The following is an 18618-nucleotide window of genomic DNA, read 5'->3' as shown; positions in this document are numbered from 1 at the left end:
CGAACAACAAACTCTTTTCTTCATTGATTCTTTGTATTGGCCTCTTTGTTTCTATTTTATTGATTTCACCCTGAATTTGATTATTCCTGCTGTTCATTATTACCTTTGGGTGTGGTTTCTTCTTTTTGTTCTAGAGCTTTCAGGTGTTCTGTTAAGTTGCTAGTATGAGATTGCTCCAATTATTTTATGTAGGCACTTAGTACTATAAGCTTTCCTCTTAGTGTGTTCCATGAATTTAGGTATGTCATATATTCATTTTCACTCAATTCTAGAAAGTCTTTCATTTCTGTCTTGACCCACTTTTCAGTCAGCAGTGTTCAGTTTCCATGAGTTTGTAAACTTTCATTAGTTTCTGTGGTGGTCTGAGAGGATACAGGGTGTTCTTTAACTGTTCCTGTATCCACTGAATCTCGCTTTGTTTCTGAGTTTGTGGAGTTTATGATGAGGTGCTAAGAAGGCATATTTTTGTTTTTTGTGTTTGGGTGAAATGTTATGTACATATCTGTTAGGTCCATTTGTTTATAAAGTCTGTTAGCTCCAATATTTTTGTCTAGTTTTTGTCTGGACAACCTGTCTGTTGGCAAGATTGAAATTATCAGCATGTGAGGGTCAAAGATTCATGCTTTGTGCATGCCATTTAAAAGGGGTAGGGGAGTAAATGAAAGTGCTAAGCCTTAAATGGTAAAGAGTCCTGTCATTTCACAACACCACTTCCAAATGAGTGGACAGACAAGGACTCTGAGTAGTCATAATATATCAATAAAAAAGGGGAAAAAAAAGAGTAAACGTACCAGCGGATCTTTAAAAAATTATTTTGAAAGGTAAAAAGAGAGAAAAGGTAATATTGACTTATTTCACAGACATTGAATACAGTGAGCCAATAACCAGTTCTCCTTAGTTAAGACGCAATAAACAGGATGAATGTTATCACTTTGTCTATTTTAACCTCCAACGTAGCAATTTGAAAACAACCAGATGCTGCTATGGTATTTCAATAACAGGCCGCAGAGCAGAGTAAAACAGCACCTTCAAACCAGCCATGTTATTCTCTAAACTTCGTTTACAGGTTTACTAACTCATTAGTAATCGAAACATTTCCTCATATCTCAAGGAAGTAGCTGGGCCAGCAGGACTACAGAACCTGTTCACTTGGTAAACACAGAACAGGGCAAGGCTTCTGCCCCAGGGCAGGGCATTCCTCCAGATGGAGGTGGTTCCTTTAAATCTTTCTTCACTGGTCTGCCTTGGCAGGGTAGTGGTAACATTTGTTGAAAGGAAAACAGCATATTTTACCACCGGAGAAACCTGCTTCCTATTGTTACCGATTTCTTTTGTTCCAAGGAACCTACAGGTACTATAGCCTAGAGACGCAGCAATCAAATTATCCTCCACACCACTCCTTTTTTGTAAGGTATTGCAGGACCAAAGACACTGTGTCAAAGACCGGACACCTCTTCCCCTAGAAGCCCTAAACCCATGTGAGCCCCTCCCCTAGGGGATTCTCTGTTCCCAGAGATCACATTCCCACAAAGGCCCTACACAATCCCCAGCTCTACATCTCCCTCAACTGCGTCAAACACACAGGATGCCAAGTCTCAAAACAAGGTGAAACCAGAAGACAGCAAAACGTCAGATATTAGAAAAAAGAACAAAATGAGTGTCAGTCAAAACTGGAAAGGCATGAGGAATTTTTTTTTCCTGCACTGAACTGGAACGACTGTGGTTAACAATCAACCAAAACATTTATGATCAGGAGTGTAGAAACTAATCTTGAGTTCTGAGGATTTGCAAAAGAGGATCCGAGCAGTATGATCTTGGTAGATGCGCCCAGACAAACCCAGGAACTTCACTATTTCTCTCCTCTTTCACAACGCCCTTCGCAAGAGGAAGAGTTGCCGGGGTACCGACACGCCCCGGCTGCTCAGACCCTTACTCACTGGTGCCAGCGGCTCCGCTCCGTGCCCAAGCTCCTCACTCCAGTCCAGGAAGAGGACGGTGTTCTCCTTGGTCCGCCTCCCCGACCGGACCCGCCCAGCGGGCGCACACCTGACCCAGGTGAGGGAATAGGTGTGTGCCCTGTTTTTGCCAAAGAGATCACTGGTCCTATACACTTGCTCAGAACATAGCTCAACTGCGTCTACCCGCCTCATTCCTTTGGAACCTTGCAAATCACCCCCTCTTCTTAATCGGGAAAACCCACCGCTAGTACCGTGGCGCGGCGTAGGGTCGGTGGTCCAACTGGGTAACTTAGCTTGGAAGGGAGGGTAGCTCCGATCGGAGGAGCCCCCCTAGGAGGGTCTGCAAGCCGCTCTCTTTGAGCTCATTGGCAGCCCTGGCACGTTCTGCTTAACACTGCGCCACCCACCCTGCTCTGGGGGTCGCCCCGCGTTCACCCTGCCCTCGCACTTTAGCGGTGGGATCAAAGCAGAGCCCAGAGTGAACGCTAGACCCGGTTGCCAACCACAACTCCCTAGCCCAGCCCTTTAGGCAGCTTCTGGCCCCGCCTTGGGCGGAGTGCGAACGTGGGGCGGCGGACTGCGCATGTCCGCGGGCAGAACCTGGCAGTGCGCATGCGCCACGTCTCTACGCGGTTTCTGGGCGCCAGGGTCTGCACCGAAACATGGCAGAGGTTGGGTCCAAGTCAGTGCTGTTCGTGTGTCTCGGTAAGGACTCGCCGACTTAAGGGTCTTTTTCTTTGGGACCCCGAAGTGCTCTCCGTGTTAAGCTTCTAAACAAGAGCCCTGGGCGGAGGGAAGAAGAGCAGAAGGCCTTGGCTGGGCCCGCGCCTAAAAACATTCATTTGCCTGGCTTTTTCATACGCATCCCCCATTTTCTGGTACTCCCCTGAACCTAAGGTCTGTGTAGTTTTGTCCCAGATTATGCCCCGGTCTCCTTCCTGCCCTTCCGAAGCACGTGTCACCCTCCCAAGTGCCCTTCCACCACAAATCTTTGTCCTACTCCCGTCTCTCTCCCAAGCCTGTAGGCCCTTTTCACTTGCTTCTCCTAAGTCTGAGAGTCGCCCATCACCTGCTGTGGTAGTTACTTTCATATCTCTGTGCTAACACTGTCTAACCAGAACAACTTTAGGGAGAACAGATTTGTTTTGATTCAGTTTCGGAGGGTTCAGTCTACTTTTGAATGATTGCAGACTCTGGGCTTGTGGTGAGGCATCACGGTCATCAGGGCGTCCAGAGCATGAGTCAGGCTACCTGCTCCTTGTGGACCGGAATCACGGAAGGGGAGACATGGAGGTAGAGAACAAGACAAGCGGTTAGCCCCAAGAGCAAGCATCGTGATGTATTTATTTTCTTCTGTGTAGCCCCACTTGTGTTTTTTCATCACCTCCCAGTAGTTTGGTTATATTTCTAATCTAATGGAGTAAACCATTGACTAGGTCAGAGTCCTTACGATCAAATCCTCTCAGGCTATGCCTTTACCGACGTCCTGAAAGTTGTTTTTTCTAACCAGTCAAGGTCACAATGAAGATAAATCATCATCCCTGTCATTTCCTCAAGCTCTTGTCCCTCACCAACGTGCTTTTCTTATTCTGAACCGTCTCACCTGCTAACTGGCAGGTGGCTTCATATTTGTAGTATGACTCTCTAAGCTGGCCCCTTCTATTAGAACAGCTGGAGTTCTTGCCTTCCCCAGAACCCCACCCCACACCTCTCTCATTCTGCCAAGGTGAGCCTCAGTTACAGGAAGACCATTCTGTGACAGCAGTTTCCCAAACAGGTTTGTTCGATGTCATCTTTGGGTCCCAGTTGCTGTGGTTCTCAGCCAGTCTCTATTTTTTTTTTAAGTTGTTCTTTTTTTGTTCTTTCATTTTTTTATTGGATATTTATCTACATTTCAAATGCTATCCCCTTCTCAGTTTTTCCCACCAGAAACCCCCTATCCAATCCCACCATCCCCTGCCTCTATAAGGGTGCTCCCCCACCCATACACCCACCCACTTCTTCCTGCCTTCTGCCCTGGAATTTTCCTACACGGGGGCATCCAGCCTTCACAGAACCAAGTGCCTCCCCTCCCATTGATGCCTGACAAGGCCATCCTCTTCTACATATGCAGCTGGAGCTATAGGTCCCACCATGTGTACTCTTTGGTTGGTGGTTTAGTTCCTGGGAGCTCGGGGCCCTGGGTGGGGGGTTGGGGGGTGGGGTGTGATATCTGGTTGGTTGATATTGTTGTTGTTCCTATAGGGGTGCAAACCCCCTCAGCCACCTCGGTCCTTTCTCTAACTCCTCCACCACTGGGGACCCTGTTCTCAGACGAATGGTTGGCTGCGAGCATTCTTTAGTTCTCTCTGAGACCTTGGTTGTTTTCAATCCCTGGGACAATTACTCAGTTTTGCTACATGAAAAATAGTTTTTCTTTTTATAAGATGAATAGTCTTTCAAATACTTCTAACACAGAATTTTCATTCTTAGAATTTCAACATTGATTCTCCTTTAAGTAATATGTAATTCTTTTCTTTTTTCAGAGTTCTTGCCTCATTGCCTCGGTTCAGCAATCATTGGTCTTTTGGCCTTTGCTTTTCCTACAGAGTAGCGCTCCTCCTTTTTCGGCTAGAAGTCTGCCAAGACTTTCTGTCCACCTCACTTTATCTTTCCCACCCACCTGTGGGGACCGCCCTCAAGAAACTGTTGCTGTCCTTTGCCTTGATGTGTGGTTAATTTTACTGGGTACCATGCTGGGTTTTTCTTGAAAAGCCATATATTTTATAAAGACAAAATAAAGAAAAAAAAGTCAGGGGTTTTCATCCCCAGACTGTTAGTCACTTCCTTTTATCCCCCTATAGAGATATTTTATCGCATAAATTGCATTTTTAATTGACAGCCTGTTGAGTTCTTAAGAAGAGCTATCTTTCTAGTGGGCAATTGCTTTTTTTTTTCCTTTATTTTTCCACTTTCAGTACAATGTAGTGTGGTGTTTGCAAGGTATCTGTACTAGGTAATTTCTATGAAGAGAAAAGTAAAACTGTGGCCTTATTTCATGTTATCTGTGCTGGCATATTACACCCACATGACTTTTTTTTTTTTTATTTTTTTATTTATTTTTTTCAGAGCGGGGGACCGAACCCAGGGCCTCGCTCTACCACTGAGCTAAATCCCCAACCCCCCCACATGACTTTTAAAGGGAAGTACATGCTTGCTTATGTTTGACTTCAATATAATTCAGCATTTTGTCTTTGCCACTGGAGATGCATGTGGTGGTGAACACCGCAGGTAAAGTCCAACTGTTGTGAAGCTGGTTCTCTGCCGGTCTCCATCAGTCAAGGAACGCCAGTGGCCTCGTCCAGTGGGTGAAGTGTGCAGCCAAAACAGAGTGGGAGCTGGGTGTAATTTGTAGTCAGGACTCTCTTGAAGGTGAGCAGAGACAAAGGTGGCAAGAGACCTGTCTGTCTGGGCTCAGAAGGCAGAGCATGAGGATTTCAGGTAAAAGTTGTAACCGGAGAAATCACTATTTTGGAGATCAGGCAGCTTTCTGAACCAAGATTTCTTTGCCTGTGGGTACCAAACTTGTTTCATTCTAAATACCTGGGGAGAAATTGGGTCCTTATATACAGCAGATACTGTAGGGCAGGGATCTGCATCCTCTGTAAAGAGCTGGGATGAATCCTTAAACTTCATGTGGTGATAACTTAGTGTAGCCATAGCTTGGCTCTGTTCAGTAGAACTCGTTCCTGGATGCCAGCATTGGAACTTGATGCAGTTTTCACATGTCACAAGGTTTTCTGTATTTGCATTATTTTTAATGAGCTAAAACTAAAAATTTGGTTAACCCTTTAGACAGCATGTGGATGTGGTAGTCCAGGAGTGGTCATTTCTGGACCCTATTTGGAGTCTAAATATCATAGGAGGCTGTATGAGGATTGGGTTTACTCTGCGTGAGATAAGCCTTGGGAGGTCCAGAACAGAAATGAGAGGGACATAATTTGTTCCATCTGCAGTGTGGAGATTAGGCTGCAGGAGGCCCTGGGAGAAGCAGGGATATCATTTGAAGTAAGATGTGTTATAGTCAGTTGCTAGTCCAGGAAACTTTGAAGATGGTATAGATGCGTTCTACCAAGAGACCCTTTGGAGGACAGTAAAAGCTGTTGTGTTTGAAATGCACAAGTTTTATTCCTTCAGAACCTTTTTTCGAACTAGTTAAGATTGAAGTTGTTTTAGCAAGATGAAGAAAGGAGCATTTTGCTCTGTGTAGCTAGAAGGGACTCCACAAAGGCAGGTGTGATCTCAGCTTTAGTCATAGTGGTTGTAAGAAAACGAGGCTATGTTTAAGTTTCAGGGACTTGTGGAAATGAAAACCTGAGGCTCTGTGCTTTTCTCATGGCCAGTGTACTCACTCTTATTAATGTGTGTATGCTTTTATTTTCATTTTTGATGGGCTCAGAGGTCTAACCTCAGCTGTCTATCTTTAATAACATTAATTTTAATAACAAATTGGTAAGCTAGAGGCAGAGTTCCCTTCTATTGATCTTGTGCGTTGTATGATTTGTAGTCTCCAGAGATAGGATACTTTGAATCTATACTTACACACCTTACTTTACATATGGCTACCTGGGGGTGGGGCATGGGTGAATATGCTAAAACGATGATATGTCCTGAGTTTTTACATTCTAAAAGAAACAAGACTGTTACTTCATAGTTAATGATAAGTTTTCTTATACAGACGTCTTGCATTTTACTTTTACACACTAAGATATTACATTTCGGTTACTTCTAAACTTCTAGAATAATGGTGCTTGTCCTAAACTGCCCACCACTGTTACCTCTTTTGTCTGGATATGTGGTGATGTGCAAAAACTATAAACAGAGTGAATCAGTGCCGAGGGTGGCCCTTATGAAACACATCAGGACTAGGGAGATCTTCATTGGTAAAGTTCTTGCCTTGTAGACATCAGGGACCTGGGTTTTACTCCAAGAACCTATGTTAAAATAAAAGAAAAACAAAACAACACTAACAACAACAAGAATTGTACATGGTAACATACTTTTATAATCCCTGCACTAGGTAGATAGAGGTTGTTGGGTCCCTGAGCCTCCTGGCCAGCCAGCCTGTCCTACTAAGGTTACTTAAACTAGTAAGAAACTCTCTCAAAAATAAAGGTGGGCAACCTCTGAGAAATACCGCCCAATATTGTCCCCTATTCTCCATCTGCACCTGCACGCTTGCATTCTTGCACCCACATGTACTCATAGAAAAACCAAACAAAAATTAGAATGTAGAAAGGGAAACCTTCATAACCAGGACTAGCATATGGAGGACATTTAAAATGAATTCCTGTCTTAGCTTTAATGATTAATTAATAAGACTATTATTGCTCTTAATCTTTCTTTCTCTCTCTCTCTCTCTCTCTCTCTCTCTCTCTCACACACACACACACACACACACACACACACACACACACAGTGGAGGGGGCGGGAGAGGAGGGGAAGAAGCCAAGTACTTAGTTTTGTAGATATGGAAGGATGCACAGTCATGGCAGGAACTGGTCCAGGGACCAGAGCATTCATATTTCATCACATCTTAGAATGTCTGGTTGTGCATCAGAAGCCAGGAGCTTTTGACCTCCCGCATAGTTTCTTGCTTGTTTAATTTTTTCTTAATGTTTGGGCTTATGTGATAACACCCAAATATGGTGTTTTGTCTTTCCGTGCACCTCAGAGTCTCTCTTATCCCATGCCTTCCCACCTCTTGCTCCTTAGGCCAAGCATAACTCCTCTAAGATAGGACATAGAACCTATAATTTCTCTAGTTTCCTGTAAGAAACCTGAAGCCTAGTAATATTACCCCCCTTCTCCCGTAAAAGCCTGTGTGCCAGAGTGAGTCCCATACAAGGAGGAAAGCGTGAGGCACAGACCAACCTCCCCAGGCTCTTCCAGGTCTCCCTGCATTGGTTTCATTAGGACGGGCTGCTTGGTTCAGTTAGAGTTCTTATCAGATGTAGTTGTAAAACTATATATACCGACGTTCATTTAACAAATGGGAAGTGGGACAGTTTTTCCAGCTCTTTGCCTCTTCAATCTGAAAATTTTCATGTTAGATAAACTAATTAAGCCTCGTGTGTTTTTCTCGTATAAACCTGCTCATCAGAGTTGTCTGGGGTGATTTAAATGTGGGTGAGGCTAGGAATCAGACCTTAGACTGTTTCCCATTGGCTTTGTCATGTATCCTCCCAGAGTCTCACTGTCTTCTACCCTGAGCTCTTCTGAACTCCCCACCTCGTAAGAGGAAGTTGTATCTTAAATAGCTTTCTATCTGTAGGCCGACCATAATACTTGGCTCAAAAGTAATAGCCATACAAAATAAATGTGTTTGGTAGCCACATGGCCTTCAGGTTGTTCTCCCTGGGTTCACTAAGTACCGACTTGGCGTGGGATTAGGGCTCCTCGTCCCAGGCCCTGCCTTCTGTGTCTAGACTAGTACAGGTTCTGCCTTCAAGTCCTCCCACAGTGCTGCTTAACTTCTTATCTTAGGAACATCAGCTCAAGCTTAGGCTCCCTGGCGTCCCATTTAGCTTTGTGGAATCTTTGTTTCTCTGGTCTCATACCATTATGGCACTTGTTTATCAGCATTCTCCTCCTTCTCCTCATCTACCTCTTCACCCCTCCTCTTCATCCTCCTCTTCCTCCATCATCATCATCATCATCATCATCATCATCATCATCATCATCATCATCATCATCATCATCTTCTTGTGTCTTGTGTCTTGTGTTTTCTCAGTGTATGAGTCTGCCTCTTTGTTTATCTGCTTGCAGAGCTAAGGTGTCATTTGTCCTTGTTGGTATAGTAAGAATTTGGTTCTTGTCCAAGTGGGCTCTTAGGAAGTCATCCTTGATTTCCCTGGTATTTTGATGGAGTATCTGTTAACACCTGGAGGCCCCATAGTTTGTGTTTTTGGGGACTCATTTGGATCCTGTGTCATTATCCCCTCACATTTAACTAGGAACTCTGGATATCAGTACTATGCTGAGCTTCCTGGTTAGGCAGTAGAGCTCTCAGCATATTGTCAGTCAATGACAGGAGGGTGAGGTGTCCCCAAGGACAAGAAGACTTATTATTTGGTTCCCCAGAATAAATTTTCTCTTCTTCCATCTCCAATCTATATCTTTTAATGAGTTACAATATATTACTTATCTGAATTCCATGGTCATTCTAAGGAATCACCAAGCCTGACGGAGAGGGAAGGCAGATGTGTAGCCTCTAGTATGGAGCTCCTGACCTATCTGTTGACATAAGAAGTTGGGGTATGTGAGGCAGTCAAGAGAAACCTCTCCCTGCTCCTCTAGCTGGCTAACTCTTGGGGACCACAGTCTTCTTGGGACAAGGCTTTACATATGATTACTCAGTAAAGCCTGTGTGGAATTGCGTTGTGTTTTGCTTTGAAGTATTTGAAGCTTTGAAGTCTTTATTATGTATGGTATACTTAAAAATGCCTATGTCTGTTCTATTATACTTTATTTTAAATGAAGCTGACTGCAACTCATTTCATTGATTTCAAGACTTGCTCCTGGTTCATTGCTAGTGAATATTGATTTGGGTTTTATCTGCTTCCTTGAGCTTTAGTTACCTCAGCCATTCTGTGAGGACCATGAATCTAGTTTGATTAACTGTTCTGTCAGGGAATTCTGTACTGCCTTGCCAATCTTAGGTGCGGGCACTGGGCATCCGTTTTGGGAGTGGTCCACCCAGTCTTCGGGCCAGGAATTTGTACCTACCTTTCTGCCACAGCTAACGACCTCTGTATGTCTTCTTCCTCTCTTTTTTAAGGTAACATTTGCCGGTCACCCATTGCAGAAGCAGTGTTCAGAAAATTGGTAACTGATGAAAACGTTTCAGATAACGTGAGTACCATTCAGTAGGGTGAAGAGTCCAGGCTGAATACCTGTGGGCATCAAGGTGCCACAACACTTCTTTTCTCTCCCGCAGTGGAGGATAGACAGTGCGGCTACATCCACCTATGAAGTGGGGAACCCCCCTGACTATCGAGGGCAGAACTGCATGAAAAAACATGGCATCCACATGCAACACATTGCACGGCAGGTACCGTATGGAGCTTGACATATGTTTTGTGTTACAGTGGGCCATTGACAGCAGCGCCGTTTCCGACTGGAACGTGGGCCGGCCCCCAGACCCAAGAGCTGTCAACTGCCTAAGAAATCATGGCATTAGCACAGCCCATAAGGCAAGACAGGTAGAAAAGATCTCGTTTAATTTCTACTACCTAGAATTCCATAACTTGAGAGTCTGACCACCCTGTGTTTTGCAGAATGTATTAGGTAGGGGTCGACTAACTTGCTGCCTGTGTAGTTGTGGAAGATTTGGACCTTGGGTAACTTGTTAAAGTACAGATCCCAGGTATAAGCCGCAGTGAGGCAGTGTGGCTGGGAGCCAGGCCTGGCGGTGGTCTTCATATGTTACCATGTGCAGACAGACTTCTGCTCATGCTCCTAGCTTGTTAGTACATAGAAATGTCTTTTCTACTTTGAAGTATCTTAAACATACAGAGGGGCTTTGGTGTTAGCACAGAGGGGGTGGTGTTAGCACTTGTCTCACCTGAAGACTATGGAATTAAAACAAACTCTTCTGTTACAGATGAAGGTAGTTTTATATTCATATTATCAGAAAATGGCAGCTGTTGTATTTCTTTGAGTTCCTTATTGAAATTAAGTTGTTCATTGACCATTTTTAATTGCTGATCTCATTAGGCAGAAGATGAAAGAGTGTATATCATTCGTTCACTTAGGTCGTTTCAGGCTTTTGCATACATGGTCCATCTGCCACTGTCTGGAGAACATGGACTTACTTTGAGTGACCAATCAAAACTGTAAGACATGTGGTTCTTTTAATTTCTGCTCATGTATAGCAAAAGCAAATACAATATTTTACATTCCTAGGCCTTGAAAACCAAAGCCAGAAACTTCCTCCAGAGCAGTTTTAATGACTAGCTTTAGGAGTAGCATTTCCGTAGAATCTTTGTTTCTTTTATGTTGTTGTTTTTCTTTTATTGTCTTTGACTTTTCAGTTCCAGAGCACTAGTAAAGAATTCTTCGTGTGTCAGTATCACATTTTCCTTATGTTTGTAGGTTCGTTCTCTTTACTGATTGCCACACTTCATGTAAATAACTATTTAGTACAGTTCTTAACATTTTTCTAGTCTGTCAACTTAGGTTTAGTAAACGGCATGTGGTTAGGGTACCAGTTCTATTGAACAAAAAAAACAGTGTCTTGGGATAGGAGCTTTTAGCAAGGCAGACTAGAACAGTCCTTGCTGCTCAAGTGTCCCCATTTTCAATGTCCTTTCATCAGCTTCTCCATGGACTGAGTCTAACACCAAGGTTATTTGGCCCTTTCTCCCTTCTCATGCAGAGGTCACCCCCAAAGTTTCGCTCATCATTTTAACATTATAGGAGTAGGATCATTGGCTCTGTTTTGCTGAGTCCGGGTCCTACTCTGGCTCTTGAGGCAGTCCTCATGGGTCAGCCTCCCCAGTGCTGGGAGTCCGGGTGTGCACCATGTCCCTGGCATAGCGGAGGGGGCCGTGCACATGCAGCTTCTTTTCCATGTTGCTGCCGAGTGTCAGAGAAGTTGCGTTGGTCAGGGTTAAGTGCTGTGTTGTTCTACTGTTCTACCTCTGCTGGATGGTGGGCAGCTTCTGTGTGAGAGTATGTAGGCAGTGGCAGCACAGAAGGCGCCATCTAATGGGTTCATAGCCAGTGTCTGTATCTATGCCTCACCAAATGCACGGGGCATGGCTTCTTGAATTTAGGAAGTGCGTATGTAAAAAATTGATAGTATCGCTACTTAGTTTGGAAAATGATCTGATTGAGATTGTTTTTTATTTGAAATTATGTATCTTTGTTTCTGGCTGCTTGTTTTTCTTCTGGTTTACAGTTACGCAGCTTTGCTGTGGGAGATCAAAGATGCTTTTGAACTGTGACTTGATGCTTTTTTAACCAGTTTTTGGGAAATTAGGCTTTACTTTTTTTCTGAGAGGCAGCTTTTATGTGTATTGGGCAAAAAAATCTTTGTTCTTTTTTCCTGTTTGCATCCTGATACTCTGTTCTTATTGAGAGGTTTTCTGCTGACCAGGCTCTGTTCTGCTAAACTTCTTACTGACAGACTATTTTAAGTTTTACTCGATCTTTTTGTAATTGTAGTTTTCTGGTGAAACTTAGCCTCTTACAGTTTTCTGGACATCATACTGTTTTTTTTTTTTTTTGTTTTTTGTTTTTTGTTTTGTTTTTTTTTTTTTTTTTTTGGTTCTTTTTTTCGGAGCTGGGGACCGAACCCAGGACCTTGCGCTTCCTAGGCAAGCGCTGTACCACTGAGCTAAATCCCCAACCCCATGGACATCATACTGTTAACTATTAATTTATAATTGATTCTTTGACAGTTTCACAATTGTGCATAATGTATTTGCTCCTATTCACCTCTGTTTTCTTTTATCTCCTTCCTCCGCTCCCAGATTCCTTCTTCCGGACATACCTTTCTCCTGCTTGTGTGTGTGTGTGTGTGTGTGTGTGTGTGTGTGTGTGTGTCCGTTCATCCCACTGAGTTTAATTAGGATTGTTTGCATGCCTATGATGTGGGGCTGTTTACTGGACAGTAGGTAACTTACTGTTGGCTACACCAGTGAAGAAAAGTTATCCCCTCAACTCAGGGTAAGATCTCATGTACCCCTCCCTCATTCTTGCCAGAATACTGATGGGCTCCATGTTTGTAGGTAACAGAAGCCGTTGTGGGTTCACAAGTGAAGACATTCTTAGTATTTTAAGTAAGGTCTGCTACTGCCTTTCTGCTTCACTTCTGAGCCTGATCTCTTTTCCTCTTTTTGGGGAATGGGGAATTACATCTTAGGTGGAGCTTGGTACGTGCTTTTAAGCAAGTGGTCTGCTACCGAGCTACCCCAGTATTATTTAGTTTTTATTTTGACAGTTTCACTCTGTAGCCTAGGCTAGCCGTGAACATGATTTTCCTGCTTCTCTTTCACAGTAGGAGCTGAAATTCCAGGCCTGTACACCTAGGCTTGGCCAGTTGGCTTTCTTCTTGCTTTTGCTGTGTGGTGCCCTTTTGGTGCTGTGTAAATAATCACAGTGCCTGAAAGATCATAGTTTTACCGCTGTTGCTGTGAGGATGCTGGTAGATGTTGTCAGATACAGCATCTCAGTAGGATTGCAGGCTTGTAGTGCCTCTCAGTACCCTCTGCTGCTGGGCCTGAAGATGGCATGGATTGCTTACTTGCAGGGTGGGAACAGCTCAGAGTGTGGTTTCTCTTTACTGAGTGCACATAACTCTCCTTGGTCTCGTGAGCTTTCTGCTCGGGCAGGAGAGGACTTGGTCAGGTCAAGTGGGACAGCCTACACTAACTCTTTTCCTCGGCCTGTGCTCTTCCAAGGTTCACTGTCCCGCCATGCCTGGGCCCAGCTTCTTCTCTATGGTCCCAGGCATCAGGGCAGGTAGGGCCTGCTTTTCCACCATGGCCTTTGCCTGGCTTTCTTTGCTCTTGAGGAGGCTTCTAGGCCCTTGACACCATTGGCATCTCTGTCCTGGTGGCTCTTTGTGCAGGACTCGGTGTGTGTTACAGCTAACCTCTAACCATTGCGTACTGGGTTGTGGTTTAGTATCAAGCACTAATACTTAAGAGTGATCCACAGGTCCTTTGGAAGCATTCCTAAATTGCACATAACTTCACCTTACATAGTGTATCCTAATATAACCCAGTGCAGAGGCAAGTAAGAATATCTGTCTGACAATGCCGTTTCCTGACCTGAAAATTAAAAACACCTGTGGGCTAGAGAAATATCTTGGTGTCTTAAGACTACTTCCTCCTCTTCCATAGGACCAGAGTGTGTACACACAAACACACAAACACACACACACACACACACACACACACACACACACAGACACACAGAGAGAGAGAGAGAGAGAGAGAGAGAGAGAGATAGACAAAAAACATCTTAACAGAAAACCCATAGCTATAATGGATTTTTAAGTTTGAAAGCGTTCGTTTGTTTTTGTTTTATGTGTGTGAGTATCTTACCTGAGAGTATGCATAGCACATTTGTGCAGGGCTTGCAGAGGCTAGAAGAGGGTGTCACCGTCTCTGAAATAGGAGTTACAGGTGTGAGACATTATGTGGGTGCTGGGAACTGAACCTGGGTCCTTTGCAATAGTAACATACCTTTAACCACCGAGCCATTTTTCTAGTCCTGGATTTGCATTTTTTCAAATTAAGAAAAAATTGATTTTGTTTTAGTTTTAGCATTGATAAAACCTCCTAAATGGGCTGTTTGGAAATGGACTTGACTACCTTGGGGGTTAAAGAGCTCTTGGGTATAATGACTTGGGAGAGAACTCTGGGAGGATCCAAGCAGTACTCACTGGGATGAGCAGTTAAGGTCCACACATAGGGACTCAACTGGAGGTGATGTGTTATCTGTGGCTATATTCCTGTTTGTCACACTGCTCTAGTGGGCCAGGTATTCTTAGGAGCGTGTTCATAGTCTTGGAGAAGAGTCTTGGTTTCTGTGTAGGCTCTAATAATGGGATTAATTTGTCCTGTGCTTCACTGTGCATTTTCCATGACGTAAGTTCTAGCTGCTCTTCTTTCTCAGTTCGTTTTAAAATACAAAAATCCTGTGTGGCTTGACTCTATAAATCACTAAGCAGTACATTTTTTAGGATAAATTATTTATAATAAGTCCAAAACTAATGCTAAGATATTCTTCATAACTTGAAAAAATAACATTTTATGATAGTATTTGTTTAATGTCTTTGAAATAAGTTATAAGTGTTGGGTATTGGGGATATCAAAACAATACAGTCCTTTGATTATTTAAGTGCTATGCTATTAGTATATGGACGTGCATACTAAAAGCTAAAATTCCTCATTTTTAATAGAGTGACAAGCAAGTGACCATTTTTATTACTGTTTGGTTATAGTCATTGTTCTTTTAACCCAGGTGTTTCCTGGGTAGTCAAAATCTAGAAGATAAACTTCTTCAGCTGCACTGAAGGGAGCTTACGTGTCTTAAATTATGTGGTGCCAGAATAGAGCACATTGATGAGGACCTGCGGGATCCTCCCTGTTAGCTTCAGACAGACTTGCACTCGTGGATCCTTGTCCCTGGTGGGCCTTCTACCTTTTGAGAATCCATTAGTTCCCCTGTTCTGAGGCTCTGTGTCTTCTCTCTTTCTTGCTTTCCTTGAGAGTATTTATTCACCTTCACAGGGATGGCCTCACAAGAACAAAGAACTGTTCCTTAATTAATCTGGAGTGGTTCCCAAGGCCTAAGGCATGGAATGATGGATGTGGTGGGGGTGACTGCATGGAGTCATTTCAGATTACATCTTACAGAGGGACCAAAACTAACAACAACAAACTTTACGTCCATGTTTTATATTTCTGATTATTTCAAAGAACCTTTTACAAAACTATTTTGTAATAAAGTTTTGGAAATACAATGATTTTGTTTTAACTTCAAATGTACTCTAAATTGTGTTTTTTTTTTTTTTTTTAATTTTAGTGGATAAGTGAACATAGAATTTAGTTAATGAGTTAACATGTAATTACATGGTTTTTTCAGCTATAATGTTGTATGGATGTAATCACTGTTTTTTGATTTCTTAATTGTAGATTACAAGAGAAGACTTTGCCACATTCGATTATATACTGTGTATGGATGAAAGCAATCTGAGGTAATCATATATTTTTGTTTTTTTGATAAAGGGTTTCCCTGTGTAGCCCTGTCTGCCTTGTAACTCACTTTGTAGATTTGACCTTGAACTCAGGTATACTTATCCCTGCTTCCTGAGTGTTAGGTTAAAGGTAAGCACTGCCATGTCCAGTTCATGCAGTAATCATACTTTACACAGTATTTCTTTCCTCCTCTCAGTTGTGTTATAGGCCCAACAAGTTGTCCAGAATGACTTGCTAGTGTCTTACAGTTTTTGTGTACAAGGTTGATTACAATCTACAGAGTGTTCAGGAGGGCAGGAGGATCAAGGTATGGTTATCTCAGATCTTTACAGAAGTGTGTCTTCTGAGAGACCGTCCAGCCACTACAGGAATGGACAGGGAGAGCAGCTGGTTCGGGGCTCCAGGTGTGGAGGTGATTGATGCCTTGGTCACTGGTTCTTTTGCTCCTGTCACAGATGAGGAGGCGCTTGTATCCTATTTCCGTATAGTTGCTGCTCTGTAGAGTAAGTGACAAGACAGACCGCACTGGGTTTATGGTTTTTGGCTAACCAGCACGGATGGGCTCAGGGTTAAGATGTGGCCTGCAGGTCCACATCCCTCATCAATAAATTTGTTTTATTATCAAAGAAGAAATCAAGGAACCATGAACTTAAATTACTTCCCTAGGTTCATAGGATGGATGGGTGGGCTATAGGGAGCATAAAACCATAGCTGCTGCCACTGTGGCCTGCTTTCCACTAAACTTGCCCAACCACACTTGGTCCTGACCTCACTCAGCTCTCCTACACTGAGTCCATCTTCCCTGCCTTCCTTGCCCTGAACGTTGTCCAAACTGTTTCTTTGTCCTGGGATATGGTATACATGGTCTTTTGAGTTCTTTTCTGCCATTTTATGTATCTGAAATGTTATCATTTTTATTGTATCAAAATACATTTCACAGAGGAAAACTTTATTATATAAATTAAAGATACACATTTTGGGTGTCAGAATCAGTGCACTGTGGCATACAGCTGCAGAAGTCCCATAGGTCTGCAGAGTATTCTGTTTCATTCCAAATGAGGTTGTACTGTTTTGATAGGATATTTCATAAACCCTGAGCAGATGTCCCTGTTTAACTTAAAACCATAGATCAGAAATCTAAGTTCATGTTTCGATTTTCCAGAGATCTGAATAGAAAAAGTAATCAAGTTAAAAACTGCAAAGCTAAAATCGAGCTACTTGGGAGCTATGATCCACAGAAGCAGCTCATTATTGAAGATCCCTATTATGTAAGTACATTTCAGGTTTGCAGCCTCTGTTAAGATGAGCAGGATGTATTTATTCTGTGGAATTAAATGAGCAGGATGTATTCTGTTGTATTAAATGACAGGTTTGGGTCTTCTGAGGACACTGTCATCATAAACCATTGCTAGTTTTTCTTTTTGTGTCCTTGCAGGGCAATGACTCTGACTTCGAGGTGGTGTACCAGCAATGCCTTAGGTGCTGCAAGGCCTTCCTGGAGAAGACTCACTAGCTGGTCCTAACCACCACCACTGAGCAACCCACTCCTCAGTGCTGTGCCCAAGGGTGGTGGCAGTCCTTAGCCCCATACCCCACCTCTCTTTTCAGCTGACTTACTGTATATCTTTAAAATAATTGTAGGTGGAAATCAGGCATTTGTTCAGAAGGATAAAAACATTTGAGGCAGACATTTGAGGTGTGGCTCAGTATTCTTAGACTAACAAAAGCTCTGGCCTCGCCATAATTACAAAATAGTGGAACGAGCAACTGTGGAACAAAAGAAAACCCAATAAAGTAAGAATGACCCACAAGGTCCAGATCAGCCTTTGAGCCCAGCGAGCCTGGGTAGTCTGGTCTAACTGGAGTGTGAGCATGGCCAGCACCCAGTGTGCTGTTTGCTTGCCTTACACTCTCTATTCTATATTGTCTCTTATTGTGACAATATCTCCATCCATGGCAGCCTTCCATTTAACACTGGGAGAGTTTAAACCCAGACACACCGAGGGTTCAGATATTTGAGAGAGGAGAACCTGGATGTGATGATGGGCCTGGAACTCCAGCAGGCCATCCTGGGCTGTACAGTGACTCCCTGTCTGAAAGATAAAAATGCTAACAGATGGGAGCAACAGGTTGGTGAAGTTAACACCTTTAATCTCACTTGGTTTTTGTGTAGTTTCTTGAGCTTGGTTCCTATTTGAGCCACTTTGCTTCTTTAAAGAGAAAGTAAGTGTGCTTAAATAGTGGTGTGCGTTTGTAAGTGTTCTCTCATCAACATTTTACAAAGTTACAGGCAAGCATGAGTAATTTTAGTGTATTTTCAGAAAAGGGACCTCAAATTTATGTGGATATATGTCAGAAAAGATTGTGAATTAAACTGGGATGTTATCAAATACAACTAAAAATATAAATCCCGGTGTCTGCCTGCTTTCTTATTGACAATGACAAGGTACCTAAAGCATTGCGTGCGTGTGCCTGTTCTTTGCTCTAGTGTGAATGGTGTGAAGTTTGGGGAGTTAGCCTCTCTATTAGAAAGTAAAGTGACGGGACATAGGCACATTGCTGTGATGGATGGCGATGGATGTCCAGCCGAGAGACTCCAGGACCTTCATGTAGCTGGTGCTCCCTTCCCGCTTTCTGGCTGAAAAGGCAGTAACTGTCTGTTTTAGCCTGTCTCAGCTCTCTGGTCACAACTGGTGAGCTCCAGTCGTGCAGAACTTCTAGTTAGAAGAAGCATCTGGACGTTGGAAAAGGAAGCACAGAGACCTGGGATATGCAGGTATCTGTGTGGCCAGGGTCCTCTCTGTCAGAGGAGGAAAGCTTAGACCTGACTCCAGAAGAAAGCAGCCATCCCAACACCCTCCTAACAGAAAGGCATAATGCTCTCCCAGCAACAGCAGACACTTTAA

General features: G+C 43.3%; 2 protein-coding genes across 8 annotated transcripts in view; one reads left to right on the top strand and one right to left on the bottom strand.

Annotated features, from left to right (window-relative positions):
* Sh3yl1 (SH3 and SYLF domain containing 1) overlaps window positions 1–2489 on the bottom strand; it is a 43702-nt gene extending 41213 nt beyond the window's left edge. For 2 of the 3 annotated variants that reach the window (XR_015622008.1, XM_087553732.1), the window contains exon 1: window positions 1938–2489. Coding sequence is in view for 2 of the 3 variants with exons in the window: in XM_087553732.1 (XP_087409858.1) it covers window position 1938 (1 nt within the window). In the remaining variant the exon portion in view is untranslated. 3 annotated transcript variants of the gene reach the window in all.
* A 61-nt stretch (window positions 2490–2550) lies between these two features.
* Window positions 2551–18120, top strand: Acp1 (acid phosphatase 1). 5 transcript variants are annotated; one of them, NM_001313740.2, is given in 7 exon segments: window positions 2617–2663; window positions 5067–5228; window positions 9778–9851; window positions 10088–10201; window positions 15650–15711; window positions 16875–16980; window positions 17148–17382. In NM_001313740.2, coding segments are annotated over 6 exon segments (459 nt in total). In that variant the 5' UTR covers window positions 2617–2663; window positions 5067–5203; the 3' UTR covers window positions 17226–17382.
* Window positions 18121–18618: the final 498 nt, after the last annotated feature.

This window comes from Rattus norvegicus, chromosome 6, assembly GCF_021556685.1.
Source record: "Rattus norvegicus strain SHRSP/BbbUtx chromosome 6, alternate assembly SHRSP_T2T, whole genome shotgun sequence".
NCBI lineage: Eukaryota > Metazoa > Chordata > Mammalia > Rodentia > Muridae > Rattus > Rattus norvegicus.
The sequence above is the reverse complement of the archived record's forward strand: the minus strand, read 5'-3'. Positions and strand labels throughout refer to the sequence as shown.

What these genes read in the sequence shown, in the direction of transcription:
- Acp1 (NM_021262.3), top strand. Translation starts at nt 2,621, where the DNA reads ATGGCAGAGGTTGGGTCCAAGTCAGTGCTGTTCGTGTGTCTCG. An exon ending in ATGAAAACGTTTCAGATAAC is followed by an intron (nt 9,852 to 9,936) that starts GTGAGTACCATT and finishes TCTCTCCCGCAG; the next exon opens with TGGAGGATAGACAGTGCGGC. An exon ending in TTATTGAAGATCCCTATTAT is followed by an intron (nt 16,981 to 17,147) that starts GTAAGTACATTT and finishes GTGTCCTTGCAG; the next exon opens with GGCAATGACTCTGACTTCGA.